The 17,968-nt window shown below is 34.5% G+C and overlaps 1 protein-coding gene across 9 annotated transcripts in view; it reads right to left on the bottom strand.

Annotated features, from left to right (window-relative positions):
• Btbd10 (BTB domain containing 10) overlaps positions 1-17,968 on the bottom strand; it is a 57,522-nt gene that overhangs the window by 15,537 nt on the left and 24,017 nt on the right. For 6 of the 9 annotated variants that reach the window (XM_032892864.1, XM_032892863.1, XM_032892865.1 and 3 more), the window contains 2 exons: positions 3,065-3,261; positions 481-766 (listed from right to left, as the gene is read on the bottom strand). In XM_032892864.1, coding sequence (XP_032748755.1) covers positions 481-766; positions 3,065-3,261 — 483 coding nt within the window. Of the gene's footprint in view, positions 1-480; positions 767-3,064; positions 3,262-14,150; positions 14,338-14,607; positions 16,209-16,247; positions 16,298-17,968 lie in introns of those variants that run through there. The other 3 variants (XM_032892870.1, XM_032892862.1, XM_032892867.1) reach the window with 3 other exon arrangements.

Raw genomic sequence — 17,968 nt, 5'->3', positions numbered from 1 at the left:
TTCAAATTTACATCAAAGTGGCAATTCAAATCAACTTCACAGCTAATAAAACAGTTTTCTTTTAAACAAAGCTGATAGGTATCCTTCTATACCTGACAGGCTTTAGAAATTCATTTGGGAAATATATCAATTTTACGATTCATCTGGCTAAACTCAATCTCCCAGATCGACTGTTAGAGACCTTTTAGTGTTCTGACTTTAATGACAAACATGCTATTGCTATTTGCTACTGCTACAGGTACTGCAAAAGACCATTCAAAATAAAACCAAATTTAAGCTTTGTTCTGCCCACATTCCACTTGTATTATTAACTTAGACAAATTAACTTCCAAAATTCAGTTCTTTTATCTATGAAATAGAAATGCTACATCCTCTCTACAGCAGAAATTTTACTGTAAAACTTAATAACCACACACGAAAGTGACTGTAAAAAGTGCTTTAAAATTAGTAATAAAATTAATGAGCAGCAATGAAACAAACCTGCCCAACATTGTATTTGGCTGTGCAGTAAAAATGGACGGGTCCACAACGAATCTGGTGTTATCCACTATCAGGGTCACTCGCTCAGATGTCCTCACACTGCGAGCCCCTTCTTTTGCATTCTCATACACAAACACCATCTCCCCGGACGCCTTACAGCTTCCATCTGAGCTTGACTGGCTGCTGTTCCTGCTACTGTTCCCAGCACTACTAATGGAGCCATTTGGGGATGCTCTTTGAGGACGAGGACTGCTTGGACGAGATGAACTATGGTCTTTTTCTCGTTCTGAAAAAAAAATATTAAGGTCAGACAAATTATCTTTCAGAAGATTTGATCCAGGAGGTGGTATCACACACATCTAGTCCCAGCAAGAGTGAGTCAGAGGCAGGCAGATCTCCATGAGTTCCAGGCTCACCTAGTCTATAGAGCAAGTTCCAGGGCAGACAGGGCTATACAGAAAAAAACCTGTGTTGAAAATAATTGAGAACTGAATCTTCTAAAATGTCTGATATAGAAACTGCAGAATTTCTGTTTTTCTATTTCAAATACCATTTTCAACAAACCCAAGAATAAAACTCAAAACATAAAAATGTTTTTTAAAATATTTGAGCTAACTGATGTTGATCCAGCCAAATAGCAAAATTAAGGTAAATCTTTCATTATCATTCCATTGAAAAATACCAAAAATCAGAATTTGATTTTTATAAGTCAAATAAATAGATGTGAAAAATTAGTAAAGTTAACTAGAATATCAAATTTGACAGAGCTATTATTGATTTCTTTGTTGTTTGTTGTTGAGACAGGGTACTGCTACACAGCCCAGGCATGATCGTCCACTGCAAGGTACTAAGATTACAAGTGCTCCCACTCTTCAGCCTGAGAGTAATTTACAACAGCCCTAATTACTAAAAAAGGTTACCATTATAAAGAACATGAAGTACAACTGTAGAAACATGTTTTATTAATAATGCCACACTGAAATCAGTAATTTTTCTCATAAAAAGAAGATCTAAAAAGAAAAAATTCAGTAGGGACAATTAAGAAGTAAACAAACAAAACCATACAACTTTAATGACTACCAAAGAATTAAACAACAGGTAGTACAGTGTTTTCTTTTGTTTTAGGCCTGGTCTCAAGGAGACCAGGTTGGCTTCAAATTCACTACGCAGCTCCTGATGGCCTCCTCAGTACTAGGTTTACAGGACTGCACCACTCTGTGGCAATGATGCAAACTATTAGCCATATAATTACTGTCTATAATTTTTATTGATAAAAAATATTGTTATAAGTTTTCTTTAGATGTTCTAATACCCTACTATAAAAGGGAAATAAAGATTGTATGGTAAGTTTTATTTAAAGGCTAGATTGCTAAAATTTAAAGGTGACCTAAAAATGTACCTCTGTCTCATCAGTTTTTGCCAAATTCCTTTATGACTCAGGCTACTTAGAACACTCTGTACAGCATGCTGATTGTATAATTAGGCTCGCTACAGCTCCAGAGCTGTTCTGACACCCTCCTCCTTTAATTCCTGTTTCCACGAGGCTGGTAGCATCCCCACAACAAAATTTACTGGAGTGATAAAATAACTGTATTCTGCTCTCATTTCTCAGACTCAATGAATCATGGAAGAGACTATTAACTCTTTTTGTTATTTCTGCCCATTCTATGCATAAGAATGACCTACTTAGATATTGGTAACTTCTCTGCCTTATAAGGCCTAACTTAAATGATTTTGACTTACCTCAAATTATCAGATATTACAGATATGGTTAAGTCAATGTGGGAGTGGTGCCTGCTGGGGATTGAAAGGGCCTTGCACATGCTCGACTGACTAGTACTCTACCATCAAACTATACAGACCTGCAGCCTAAATATGTCCTCACATACACAGGTGGTAGAGTCTGAGCCCAGGGCCACATGCATGCTAACTAAGCACAAATAACACAGAAGAAGTCATAAACCTACCCTCAACCAAAGTTAGTAATTTATACCTTTCCTATGAGGAAGTTTAAAAAAGAATTCAACAATGACGTACTGCTTGGGCATATTTATGTACTTCATAGTGATACAGTATATTTTCCTGGACTAATAGTGCGTGTCTATGAGTAAGAAGAAAGGAGAAGACCCAAGCTGCTAACAAAGTAAAACATGTTTCTCTTTTGTCTATTTTTATTATTAAATTTGGAAATCTGTCAATACTCAGAATAAATAATCCCACAATGGTTATTCTTTTATTTGTTAGCATGACTAACAAGAGAACCATAGCAATAATTTACCTTATTACTATTTTATAATAAGCTACTGTTATTAGATATAAGTTAACTGGAAATTTTTCTCTTAAAAATCTGGATTATTATACCTTAAAAAGCTTTTTGTGTTACTTCTTTTATAAGATTGTTCCTCAACTTAAAATATACCTCTATGCTTGATTTAATAAGCTGTCTTTTTAAGGATCAAGATCAGTTAAAATACAAATAACTGAATTACAACAAAGAAGCGAACCTTACTCAAGTGTTGTGCACAAATGAACATCATCACAATTGACTGCTGACAGGATCGTGGGGTGAGATGATCTTACATACCAATATGATGCTGCCTTGTTGGTGAAGTCACATTTCGAATACAAGGAGTGAGCTGAGACTCTGCTCTCTCATGAGACGAATCTCGTGATCTGTCACTTGACCTTCGTCTATCTCTTGATCTCTCATGTCCCCCACTAGCACCATGCAGACTCATTTTGGTGTGGTCGACTCCTCCCTTAGCAACACGTGAGGCAGTGCTGATAGGTTAAAAAAGAGAATTGATCATAAAAGCAGGAAAAAAAAAAGGATAGCAAAGCATTTCAAGTGAAAACATGCTTTAGTATACAACTGATATTTTAAAGTATAAAGAGCAAATGTTACTTTTTGATTCTAAAATCTGATTTACCTTGAACCTTTACGTTTGACAAATTCATTGAAAGAACTCAAGCCCCAATAGGTTAACTGACTCTTTGTCTTGTTTTAGAGAGATAAACTCTTTACTACAGAGACCCCAGCCTCTCTCCCCACCCAGTACTGGTACTACAGGCATTCACTATCATATATGGCAGCAACTGACTTCTAAGATACAAGCAAGCTTAGTAACAGGAGTTATACAGGTATTTTAAATTTATTTGCAATGGGATCTTAGATGGAGAGAGCACCAAATACTAAAAACTTAAAAAAAAAAATAGATAAATAAAATTGAGGTTTGGGCAAAATAACTGGTCTTCCATCAAACAAGTTTCCATGCAAACACTTAGAGAATTTTTATAAATCTATTATTATTACTATGTTAATTTCAGTTTTTATTTTACTTTCTAATTGTAAAAAATGGGAGAGTTTTTAAAAAATTCAGAAAATGTTATATAGACTTAATTCTACTATGAGACGTAACTAAGAACACTGTCCTTTAGCTAAAATAGCCTAGTAACAGTATTCACTCCCAGTATTAGTAAATATGCATACTATAGGCACAATGATGTGTTAAGTGACAATAGAGTGCTAAGATCTAGTTAACATCTGTTCTTAGCGGTTTAATAAAAAGAAGCTCTCTTGAGCTTATCCATGTAGTAATAATACATTAACAATACATATACTGAGAAGTATAAATAATTCACTTCTAAATGTAAAATATGTACATCATAAATATATAACAACTAAATGAGTAATAAGACAACAAATACTTTAGAACCTCAAAAGATGAAGACAAAGTCAACAGATAAAAGTTAGGGGGCTGAATTTGATCCCTAGAAACTACATGGTAAAAGAAGAGAGCCATGTCCTGCAAAGCTGTTCTCTCATCTTCACATGTGAGCCCCACAAAAATAATAAATAGGTAGATGAATGTAATTAAAAACTATAGTTCGTTCCTAAAAATATGTAAAATTTTAATAATGAAAATAGAACAAACAATAAAAATTGACAATGAGATTACAATCCAGGCAGGTATAGAAAAAGCAATGGTAGTTAACTAGAACCCATTAATTAGACAGTTCACAGTTTAAAAAATATTTTATAGCATATTTTAGAAGTAGAAGGTACTTTATGGTTTCACAGAAATAAAGAGTCAGACTCAAACTATCTTTTAATAGTTATATAATACTTTGAGTTACTAAATATCTGGAAACAAGTCCCCTATCTGTAAGATAAGTTCTAAGCTTTTATTTACTTTCTACAGCTGATACTAGAAATGAATCAAGTATAATAAACAGAAGGGTGCACCTTTTAAATGCTAGCTGTTTAGTTATAACAGATGAAGATAGAAAGGTTCAAACTTCTGTTAGTTATACAATACTAGCCAACATGGCAGTAACACTATAAGCTAAGTCTTGCTTCATCCTAATGTCCCCTTTATACTCTAGTGCATTCTTTTTATCAAAACCACATTGGTTAAAACGTAATCTTATAATTCCAAAAGCTAATTTAAATCCTGTAGTGACTTAAGGTCATCTTTTCTGTTAGTTTATTAACTATACTGCTTTTGTTATTTTTGTGGGTTTTTTTTTTTTACTATGGAAATCAATCACCATCCTGTTATAACAGATTACAGGTACAGAAGATAAAGCAGATTTAGTTACTCCTAGAGAAATAAAGGCAGTCTGTTAACCATTATCACCCATTTGTTTCTCATAAGCCTTATGAAGAAAAGAATTTTCCACTCTCATGTTCCTTCTAGAAAGGGAGGGGGCAGTTATATTCTTAGAACATAATCATTTTCTTCAAATAGAACCAAGAGATTCTACTACTGGAATAGGAATACCAGAATTTTTGGCTGATTTCTGAAGTAGAAAAAGGACTGCTTATTAATAGAAGGATCATATATGGGGGTGGCAGAACCCTCTATTATTCTTACTGCTAAGTTTTAATAATTCTGAACCACAAGAAAGCAAGTTTCCTAAATGTGACCCAGTAATTTAATAGAATGTCCAGTTACAACTATGGCTAAAGGCAAACAGGCTAAATGTTCAGTTCAAATAAGAGCCAGACAGACTAATTAATTAAGTGTTTTTACATGACATCATTTTAGCTGAGAGAGAGACAGAGAGAGGCAGACAGGGAGCACGCTAAATGTTCTACTGAAATATTGCCTTCATTTCTAAATTGATTAGATTTTAAATAAATGCAAACACTGTCATCACATACAACCATTTTTTTCTTTATAAGTCAAAAAAGGAAGTATGCTGAATGAGCCTTCAAAAATCACATTCTCCCCTATTTGATTAAATAATTTTAGATCAGGAAAACACTCTAAAGGCAGAGCAGTATGTGCAAAATAAAGAACAAGGACAAGCAAGTTCAAGCTCTGCTTCAGGCTGCATCTAAAAGAATGTGCGCCTTGTGAACTGATACAGGAGACAAAGAAAGTAGCTCATTCCCAGTACCTGCCTCTGGCCAGGAGAGTGGCCAGACTGCAGTTACTCTCCTGTCCAAATAGCTCCACCAATATAAGCAGCAATATAAACAGAGCTTGGATATGCTTGGATCAAATCCAAATATGACTTCTTGGATGGAATCCACAAAGGAAAATGAAAAGAGAAAATATGGAAGAAAAACGCCTAGTCTTCTCCCAAACTGATGAAAATTACAAAGCCACAAATGTAATATGCACAAGTCACAAATGTAATATGCATAATAAGCCACAAATGTAATATGCACAATAAGTCGCCATACACTTTCATGAAAAATGCAACAATAAATAGGTTCCCATTGGTCTAGAACAAAACTATCTTTCAAGAACAAAACAAGAATACTGACATTTTAAGACAAAATGGCAAATTTATTATGAGTATACCTATTCAAAAGACAAATGGAAGTAATTCTTGTAGAAAAAAAAAAAAAACAACAGCCGAGTAACAATATAGATCTACACAAAGAATGAGAGACCCTGAAAGGAGTAAGTACATTGGAAAAATATTTTTCTTACTGTTTTAATCTTCTTAAAAGATTAGTGTGACAATAATTCTAACAATATGGCACAGTTTATAACATACACATGAGTACAACAGAACAAAACTGGGATGGAAGAAATGACAGTGCACTGTTGTGAGGCTTTTATACTATCATAAAAAGGGGCAATCGAAGGAAGGCAGGTTAAAGATGGTATACTGTAAATGCTAAAGCAGCTGTTCACACTCTAAGACTTGGTTACAAACTGAAGTAAAACACCTCCCCCAAACACACAATTAGTTGTCCCTAGAACAACTAGTTCAGTGGATAAATATATTTTGCTGTACAAGTATGTGAACCTAAGTTTAGGTCCCTAGCACACATGTAAAAGGCAAGCACAGAAATGTGTCTGCAACTACAGGGACTGGGATTGGTATAGATCTCAAAGTTTCCTGGATGACTAGGTTCAGTAAAGAGATCCTCTTTTAAAAAACAAGAAAGAGAATGACAGAGTAAGACAGGCAACATCAATCTCTGGCCTCTAAATATCCACATGTGCTAGGACACTCACGATTAGTTGTGGCAAACATACACACACCAGCTAATCCAAAAACTGACAAGAAAAAAATGAGGATATAGAAGGGAAAAAAGAATAAAAAACAGTATCAAGGTAACAGACTTATTCATATACAAATTACATAAGCTTCTTAAATGTAAATAAATGATCTACACCATAAAAGATAAGAGATTTGATAGGATACAAAGCCAAACCTAACTATCCTGCCTACAGGAAACACACTTTAAATAAGAAGGTACAGAGACTCAATATGACAGAAAGAAGAAAGGCACTGTGCTAGCATCAGTTCAATAACAGACAACAGTGGTCATTATAACAGTGAAGCAGAGCTCAAAGAGGAAGTTCTTTCATGAGGAAAGGGGATGAATTCATTAAGAACACACACACAACTCAAATGTTTTTCTGCCTTATAACCAGACTCAAATTATACAAAGCAAAAACTGATAAATGAGAAAGAGCTAACCCCACAATTACGTTTTAACACTCATATTATCTTTATATTTACCTACTTGATTGTTTGGATATTATGTTACCAAGGACTAAACTCAGAGCCAGCCCCACATATACGTGAACATTTCACCTCTGAGCTATATGCTCAGCCCTACTGCAATATTTAGCAGAGGAAGCAGACAGAAATCAATTGGAGATTTTAATAATACTATCAACTGATTTGACCTGACATAAAACACTTCACAGAACAACAGCAGGAAAATCATCTTTTTTACATGCACATAAACATTTACAATGACAAACCATATTCTAGGCAATAAAGCAAATCTCAATAAACTTAAAAGAACTTAATCATATAAAGTATTTTCTGATTACAACAGAATTAAATTAAAATTCAAAACATCTCAAAATACTCAGAAATTAAACACCTTTATCTAAAAGAAGAATGAAAAGAAAAATTTAAAATTCAAAACACAATAAAACTAAAAATCACCTGACAGGTCTCAACTCTATGCTATGGCATTATAGTATAGTAGTGCTTAGGTGGCCAATTTCAGCATTGATCCCCATAGCAGCAGTTCTCAATGAGCCCTCTAATAAAGAGCAGACTAAAAATTAATTAGAAAACAGAAGGATAACCAAGAAAACCAATGAAACAAAACTTGGAAGATCAGTAAAGCTGAGAAATGTCCACCCTAGTCACGTGGGAAAGGACTAAGAGAGATTCAAATGGCTACTGTCAGAAATGGTATGTTCAAAGTCTACTGAAATTCAAAGAATAGTTAATAATAATTTTAAAAAGCCTTCATTCCAAAATAATTCAACAACTTAGGAAAATTACAAATTCAAATCTACCATAGCTCACTCAAGAATGCAGACACACTGAACAGTTCTGTGTGTATTGAGAAAATTTGAATTTATAATTTAAAACATTCCTTAAAAAAAAAAACAAAAAACTCTCCAGTTCCAGATGGTTCCATGATGAATACCTCAAACAGAAAATACCAACTTTATGCAACTTTCCCATTAAACTAAAAAGACAGAACTTCCTAACTCATTCTATGAGGTCAGAATTATCCCAACAGGACCAAAAAGTATCTCAAGAAAACTATAAGCCTTACAACAGATAAATATTCTACGTGTTTTGATAATTACAATAATACAATGTGAAGATATAATAATATCACCCACCTAAATGCAATTTGTCTAAAAACACAAGACTTGCTAGATATTTGATCATATGTGAACTCGGATATTGTGTTGTTTACTGGAGAAACATGTTTCTAGTTGTGGTGTGTCTCAGCCTTAGCACACACCTTTAATCCCTCCAGCTGGAATATTGACATGCCCTTAGTTCACACCTTTAATCCCAAACAATGAAGGCAAAATTAATTTGTAGAAGGAAACACTCATACTTGTGTGACGAATAAGAGAAAGATTTGACAGAATAGGAAATGTTCAACTCTCATGAGAACAGAGAGAAATATACACTACTTCAACAAGCATTCAAGAGCAATAAAAGAGAAGTGTATTTTATCAAATGGTACTGAAAGAGATAAGCAATGGACATTTCACTTCTAGAACTGGAAAGAACAGGATTCTGGTCTGGGCAGTAGTTAACTCCAAATAGACCACAAACATAAACCTAAAACTGTAAAACTTTTAGAAACAAAAAGCAAAATTCATATATGAGTGAAGTGATAATTGGCCACAGAATTAAAAAAAATTGCTCTTCAAAAATCACCATTTAAGAAAAACAAAAACCACTAATAAGAGAAAATAATTCTGAGTTCTCAAGGCCATGTACATGAATAAACTCTAAAATGATAACAAAGACTATATACAGATAAAATGAAATATATGAAATAATATTAAACATCATCAATAATTAAAGAAATACAAATTAAAATGACAATGTATCTCAGGACAGCTAGACAAAAAACTGACCATGGGCCAGCAAAGTGACCCAGCATGCAGAAACACTGCATACAGACCTGCTGATCTGAAGATCTCACAAGGTGATACAAGAAAAACAACTTGAGCTGTCCTCTAACCTACACATGCATACATGAAATAAATATAATGGGGCATGTATATGAAATACAACTCACATATACCTGTGGAAGGACTGGGGTGGTATAACTACTTTGGAAACTGTTCTGGAAGACAACTTGTTTCTTAAGAGATAAAGCATATACTGGTCACAGAGCACAGACACTTCATTTTATTTTATTTTATTTTATTTTATTTTACTTCTGAAAAGAGATGAAAACATGTCTCTATAAAACCTAACCTGTATATACAAATATTCTTCTAAGTTTTACTTATAACCACTCAAAATTTAAAACTACCTGGATGCCCATGGGCAGGAGGATAAACTATTGTAATATAGTCCTACAGTTGACAAAATTCAATAAACTATAAGTATTTTCCACAAGTTTTATAAATCATAACAAAAGTCAATCTCAAAATAACTATGCCCAGTGAAAAAGGCAGACAAAATACATATGTGAAATTCTAGGAAATACGGCAATTGGAAGGGAAGAGAAAAGGGCACTTTGGAGACTTTTTATGTGAAATATATGCCAATATACCCCTGGCTGTTGAGGTTTTATGGGTACATAAAATATTTAAACTTATCACACTGTACACCCAAGCTGGATTTTTGGCCACAGAACCTGTTTGAGACTACTATACCATGAAGCGTATGCATACATCATCTCAATCAAGCTTTTTCTTACAGTTGTCTCACTGGTCAACACTAAAGCTTCCCCACCAGCCTACACAGATTCTTGCATACAGCTGTATAGTTCATGGTCTCAGAAACCAAAAGCATTTATATCAATAATCAGATTAAGAACAGCTACTATACAATTGATGACCACCTACAGAGCTCACAAGCCACCACTATCCAGTAAAGCTAGGACAAACACCCAAATCACATTCCTCAATCATGACTCCTTGTAGATTAATTTTTTATCATTAACTTCTACCATCTCTAGCTATGTAAATAAACTTACTTTACATTAAGTCAAACTATTTTCTGCATTTACATTTTTTATAACTTTAACTTATAATCCTACTTATTTCTTTATGTAATACTAATTTATCATTTAATTTCAGAGTCATGCAATAAAGTCTTTAAAACTGTTTAAATCTAGGGCTGATTAGAGTGCTTACACAGCATGTAAGAGGCCCAAGGTTCAATCCCTAGATCTGGATCATGGGCTGGATTTAAAGATCTTATTAATATGATCACACTTAAAAAGCAAGGATCTATTACATCAAACCTAATCAATACCAACATACTGTGAATTTATGCACATAACTTGCAAATTTACCAAAATTCTAATTAATTCAAGTTTACATGGAAGGCAGAAAGCAGGTTCCTAAGGACTGAAGAGGAATTTAAGGGCTCAGTTTTGTACGACTTATTATGGAAAGCATTTAATTGGAGCTCAGCCTTTCAAAGGATAACAATCTGTGACCATCATGGTGGGGGAGAGGGCAGCTGGCAGGCATTCATGGTGCTGAAGCGGTATATGAGAGCTTATAACTGGTCCACAAGCACCAGGCAGGCTGGCAGGCAGACAGAGAGGTGGGTGTTGGGGGGGGAGGAAGGGACTGACAAGAGAAGGGAGAGGGGTTAAGAGAGAATGTCTGGAATGAGAGAAACTACAGGGAATGGCAAAGGCTTTTGAAACCTCAAGACCCACACCCAGTGACACACTTCCTCCAATCCATACTTTCTAATCTTTCCCAGTTCTACCAACCATGGACCAAACATTTAAATACACGAGTCTATGGGGACCATTCCTAGTAAAACCATTAAAAAAAAAAAAAATCAAAACCACAGTCATAACAATTTTGAAAAGATTATAGCAGAACTGAAAGAAAGTACCTAGAATATCCTCAAAAGAGAAAAAATAAGTGAAAAGAATATCAGATATTAAAGAAGTCAGTATTCATGTAATGTCCAGGTTCCTAAAGAGAGGGTTTATAAACTAAGACAACAAAACTTCAGAAGCCACTGACACAGTAGCATTCATATTAGAAAATCATGAACACACAAACTATATCTACAGTGGAGTTCATTTATAGATAATGACCTTCTATAGCAGTAACTGTTAGTTTGAGGAGGTATCTTCCTCATTTTGAATACTTCTGTCTTAGGTTTCTATTGCTATAAAAAAAAACATCATGATCGGGGTTGGGGATTTAGCTCAGTGGTAGAGCACTTGGCTAGGAAGCGCAAGGCCCTGGGTTCGGTCCCCAGCTCCGGGGGGGGGGGGGGGATCATGATCAAAGCAAGGAGAGAAGACTTTATTTGGCTTATATATTCTGATCACAATTCATAACTAAGGAAAGTCAGGGCAGGAACTCAAGGCAAAACCAAAGCAGAAGCCAGGAAGGAATGCTGCTTACTGTCTGGCTTGCTCCGCTTGCCTTCTCTATGCAACCGCAACCAATATTGCCTATGTGAGCTCAGTCTTCCCACATCAATTACTAATAAGAAAATGCCCTCAGAGATTTGCCTACTAGCCAACCTAATGGAGGCAATTCCTCAATTGAGGTTCTTCCCAGACAACTATAGCCTGTGTCAAGCTGACAAAAAACAATCACACTCTGGTATATCTTACTAAGTCTATGGATTGTAGCTAAAATTTCAGAACATATGTAGTAATCAAATCACTTGACTAGTTATCTGAAATCAGAGTTAATTAAGTCCTAGGTCTAATATACGATGCAAAGCTCAATTTCAGAGTTCATGCTGCTAGCCTCAAGTAAGTCTGACTCAAACCAAGTTTAGTTTCTTTACCAATTACTATTCTCCAAATATACAAAAGTAATTGTTATTATAAGAGTCCTTAATAACTGAGACTGGTGGTAGGGGGTATGAGGGACGTCAGAGGCCATATTACATTGTTGTTTCATGTCAAGTTTACTGACACTGTACTCACTTTTTCATGCACCATGTTAAAGCCACACAGAGGTATTTAACAGACCTTACATAGACTCTTGGAAATCTTTTACATTTAGTTCTCTTACCTACCTTACATTCAAGGGTAAATTGAACAAACAAAAAGTTCAAATATATTCCAAGGGTACAAATTATACTAACCATATAAGAGAAAATTTAAAGTTGGTCTACTTTTTAAAAACTCACTTCACATTTTCATCTGATCTTCTTTAAGTTAGTAATATATTATCCTTCTCATTTCTGTTCCAAGATGTTGTGCCTGAAAAATTAGGCCCAGAATCTTTTAGCAGTTCTTATGCTCTTATAAATCTTCAAAGATCATAAGAACTACCAGTAATTTGAACATCTTGATTGAATGCAGCTCCTCCTTGTATAACTTGCACCTTTAGGTCTTCGTATACTGGTTTCTATGTCCCTAAAAATGCTTGTTTTATTATTGTTGTTGTTTGTAGTGGTCTGTTCTTCCTCTCTAAGAAACTTCGAAGTCAGAGCTAAGGTCCCTCCTTCATTGTTAAATACTATTATTACACTTCCCTGGAATAACTTCTTTCTCTAAATGTTATGGAAGAAACCCTTCTGAAGTGCTCCTACTTTCTAATGGCTCAAACTCATTTGAACCCCAATTTTTCTGATTTTTATAAGAGCTATTTGCTTCATTTAAAATACTGTGTGTATCTTCAATAAGCTCAAGGTGAAATGAGATCAAGGATCTTTTTTTGTCAAAAAACAAAACAGAAATTACATTTTTACTTAACTCCTTAAGACAGTCCTTTTTTGAAGAAATTTATAGTATGAAATAATCATTTCTCTGGCCAAGTTCCAGAACAGCTACAATTGATTAAATGACAAAGTATATATAAAATACTGTGTAACCCAACTATGCTATAAGAAGACCAATACAGAATGTCCATAATTTTTAGACGGTACCTTATATAACAGAACATATAACAACTCTGGGGGTCATTTTAAGTGTACATGTGATATATATGTCTATATACTTGCATACATGTGTATATATTCATATTTGGCTAAATATGAAATGCCTAAAGCGTTTTCTTTTAGGAAAATAACATTTCATCTATATGCTTTTCTATGCCTATCAAATTTATGTAATGAATAATATGTATCACTTTCATAATAGGACAAGCAGTATTATCAGAAAAGAACCAGCAGAACCTAAGTATTCTACAAAGTGTAAGGTAAGAAGATTAACCTTGAAGTTGTCCTTTTATAATTTTATTATAATAATAAGCTTATAAAATAATTTCTAGGTCTCAAGACCCCCAATATCAGATTACATATTATATATACATATATATATAATTTATGTAATATACATACATGTATATAGATAGACAGATATATATCAAGATAATTGAATAATCATTCATAATTTTAGAAACTAGGCAGGAAAATAAATAAGGGATATTGAAATAAGGAAATGATGTAACAATATTTACATTAAAATAATTTTAATATTCTGAATATATCAAAAGTCCCTACAAAATAATTGGTAATAAAGGCAGAGTAAAACTTAGTAACATTTTAAATTGTGCTAAAATCTCCAAATCAAGTAAGCACTGTAACCTATGAAGAATATCATAGCAAGAGCACTTATCCTGGTTTACAGTTTTTTTTCTTATCTAGGTTAACATTAAATTACACTAACCCAAAAATCGTGCCTGGCAATCTCTCTCAGTAGCAGCATTTAGTTTTTCTACTCACATCCTGTAGACTAGACAGTCACTTACCCAGCCAGGGCTTTCCTCATTCAAACGAATTCAGTCTTGTAAAAATTACTACACATTAGCAGTTTCATTCATCTTTAATTCATTCCAAAGCAAAATCTTAATTCCATCTTTAGGTAATTATTTCATTTTTTATCTTGACTTTATTTTCAATGTATAAAACTGTTTCAGAATTTGTTTCCTTAGCCAAGTTTTGCATTCAAAAAAATATAACACTAAAATACAAAGCATTCTCAGGTTACAAGAAATAACAAAGCACCAAACCCATGAAAACAATACTAACATACTCCATTTATTTTAAATGTGCCATTAAACTGAAATCAGAAGTACGATCTTTTGCATTTATAAATGTAAATGACTATTATAAAACAAAGGCCAGCATTTCTCTCTCTACCTCTCTCATATTTATTCTTGTATATACTTATAACCCAGAGATAGGATGCAAAAAATGAATACACACCTTCCTTTAGTATATGCCAGGGTAGACACACAAAAACAAGAAAAAAAATTTGAAATCAGAGTATAAAGGGACTCTGCTTTTTCAAACAATGCAGCACTGAAAGCCAGGTCAGCATCCTTTGGCATTACTAGGAAACTTTAGTTCATCTGGTTTTTCCATCATCCTCAAGATTCTTCTGAACAGTCAGAAAATCTTCCAGTCTCCTCCTACCTCACCTGTCCACAGACTTCCTTTAGCTTTCCTCTCTCTACTGTGTAATCCTGCTGTTGCAGATATTTAAGCTTTAAATGTTCAGAGATTCAACCCCCTCTAAATATTAATTCAGCTCATTTTCTCACAGACACTGACTCAGCCGTGTGGGTTGTGCAGCACTGACGTTTCTAACCAAACAGCATCGTGTGAGCTGTGATCATCCCACTTCTCCATTCCTGAACAGTGATTGGATATTGTAATTGATAGGCAGGTGGAAGAAAACGCCAGAGATGAGGGCTTAGAGATATGTAGACATGTTGCCAAATGCCATCTGTAAAGCTAATTCCAGCCCTGACAGCTTGCCAGGTTTTAGGAACTAGGATGCAGATAACTCCTTCCTTTCGGTATCAGTGTATCCCTTTTAGACAGTAAGCTCTTTTAAACTACGAAGAAAATACCTGCAACCTAAGAATCCACCCAACTATTCTTTTAAGAACCAAACTTTCCTATTCTAAATTGCTATTGGAACTATTACAGGGATGGAAAGCATGCTTTTCATGTAGTGTCCCAAAAAAAATGAGTATGTGTGCTTCTGGATGGAAATGAAACCTTGCGGCAAAGTCTGATATTGGATGCATGCATGCATTTATCTTTAGAAACCTAAGCAGACTGCAGACAGCAGTTTTTACATAGTCATACTGTATTAAATCCAAGAGCTTTTAGTGTGTCTTTTAGTCAGGCATTTTTACACTATACAAAAGGGGTAAGTTATTTTTTTAGAATAGTAAAAGATCTCTAATTTGTAATTTAAAAAAAAAGTTGTCATATTTTTGGCCAAGTATACTTCAACTGAAATCACTGTTAACAACTTCAGCAAGCTAAGAAGTTCCAGTATATTAACTATACTGGTTATATATATGTATGTGGCATAGAATCAAAGCTCATTGAATTTAACCTAACTTATTTGTACTCAAACTGCAGGTCCATCATAGCATATCTACATTTAAAAAAAGAGGAAATTGTATATATGCATACAATAATAAGTATGAAAAAAAGGCATGGATTTGAAGGACTTAGGGGAGAGAGATGTGGGAGAGCTTAAAAGGAGGAAAAGGGAGAAAAGTTTTAAATTAAAATCTCAAAAAGAAACAAAAACATTGTATAACCTAGAAACCATTCCCTATACCAAGCCCTTAATTATCAACAAAAGTCAATACACTTAAGAGAGTAATATCACTTTTATAAATCCACACTTAATTGATTATAGCCAAAGAAGGCAGAGGGGCATTAAAATAAAAGTATTAGGCAATTTAAAAATATACATAAAATACAGCACATTTAACAGGACAATGTTTACGATACCTACTAAAACTACATGAGGAAGACTATGCTCACTCATTTACTATTTATTATTATTATTGCCAGTCTTGCTTGAGGCAACAACATACCTAAATTAGAACTGTATTTCTTTATCCCCAGTCTCCGTTCTAGAGATAGGCATATCATTTAAAAGCAGGTGCCTGTTGGAAATTCGCAAAAATATTGATTTTCTCATTCCCTTTTGCCTAGAAGGGAAATGTCTAGAGCTACACATCCAACTTGTGATTATGAGGAATGTCAAACTAATCAGAGGATTTTGACTCTGATATTTTTAAGCAACTAGGATGCATAAGGTATCTCTTAACCTCTGGATTTAAATACCAAAAAACAAAACAAAACGAAAACCCTACTTAAAAGTTAGGGGCTTTTACTCAATTACCAACTCAAGAGTGAAAGGGGGTGACAGGGCGGGGGACTGAATAGGTAGAGACAGAGATGATACTATACATGGTTTCTCTGTACTGATAAATAATTAAAATGTAAAAAAGAAAACTAAGGAGAGTCATGTCTATAAATTAGAGCTTTGTGATTACATGCTGGATAGTCTTGGGCAAGACTATTAACCTCAGTTTTTGTTGTTGTAGTTTGGGTTTTTTTTTAATCTATCTAATGGAAATAGCAGCACTATTCAAAGCTGCTTCCTCAGATCCAAGGCAGGTAATCTCCTAGACCTGGCTCGACACACCCCTTATTCACTCTAATGCTTTAAGCGCCTCAGGACTAGTCATCTTATTTTCCCCTAATTCAAGCTGACAATGACCCTTCCTCTGAACTTCATTTTACGAATCAAGGTCATGATTCATGTGTCCTACAATTTTCTAATTATTCTATATATGAATATCCAAGTGTTCTGTAATAGTGCCCACAGCATCCTAACATACTTTGAATATCATCCTGAAATGAAGGCAAGTTTTTTGTTTTGTTTTTAAAGTCATAAAATTCTTTCTTTAAAGTGTCTTAAGTGAAATCACTAAAAGCATGGGACAAGAAACTTCTAAAAGTAAGCTGTTCTTACTTGTGCATATCTTACATAAATGGGGCTTAATATAAATCCACTCAAAAGGTTTCCTGGCCTTTTCCTTATTATTTAAAATTTATTTATGTGTATGCATGCATGTCTGCATAAGTCTATGTACGCCAGGTGCAAGCAGAACCCTCAGAAGTCAGAGGACAGGAGATCCCCTGGGACTGGACTTGAAAGCAGCTATGGGCTGCCAGATGTAGGTGCTAAGAACTGAACCCTAGGCAAGTCCTCTCTTGAGTCTTCATTAACATTTTGCTGTTTTGAGACAGGTTCTCAAGTAGCCCCAGCTAATCTTGATCTCCTGATCCTCTTGACTTTACCCACTAACTGCCAAGACTACAAGCATATACTACCATACCCAGCTTAAAAGAAATTTAAACTAATTTCTTCTTCCTCCTGCTCCCCTTCTTCCCTTACCCCACAAAGTAGGAACTCAGTTTATAACCCTGAATGGCCTTGAACTCAGAGAGTTCTGCCTGCTTCTGCCTTCTGGGTGCTTCCACTACACTGCCCTGCCTTACAGCTTACCCCAAAATAGCATTAAAAAGTTGCTAATGAAAAGCATAGTAGCGAAGTACTTTTTTAGTATACACAAAGTCCTGAGCTCAATACCCAGCCCTACAAAAAATTAAAAATATAGATATTAAGGATATAGAAATAAAGAGTTCTGAAGTGAAAACATCACTACTATAAAATTTCCCACGGAATGCATGAAGCCTTTCTAAAAGCAAACAATGACATTTCTACTCTTGTCACTTTGTTAAA

Source organism: Rattus rattus, chromosome 2 (genome assembly GCF_011064425.1).
Source record: "Rattus rattus isolate New Zealand chromosome 2, Rrattus_CSIRO_v1, whole genome shotgun sequence".
NCBI classification, from domain to species: Eukaryota; Metazoa; Chordata; class Mammalia; order Rodentia; family Muridae; genus Rattus; species Rattus rattus.
The sequence above is the reverse complement of the archived record's forward strand: the minus strand, read 5'-3'. Positions and strand labels throughout refer to the sequence as shown.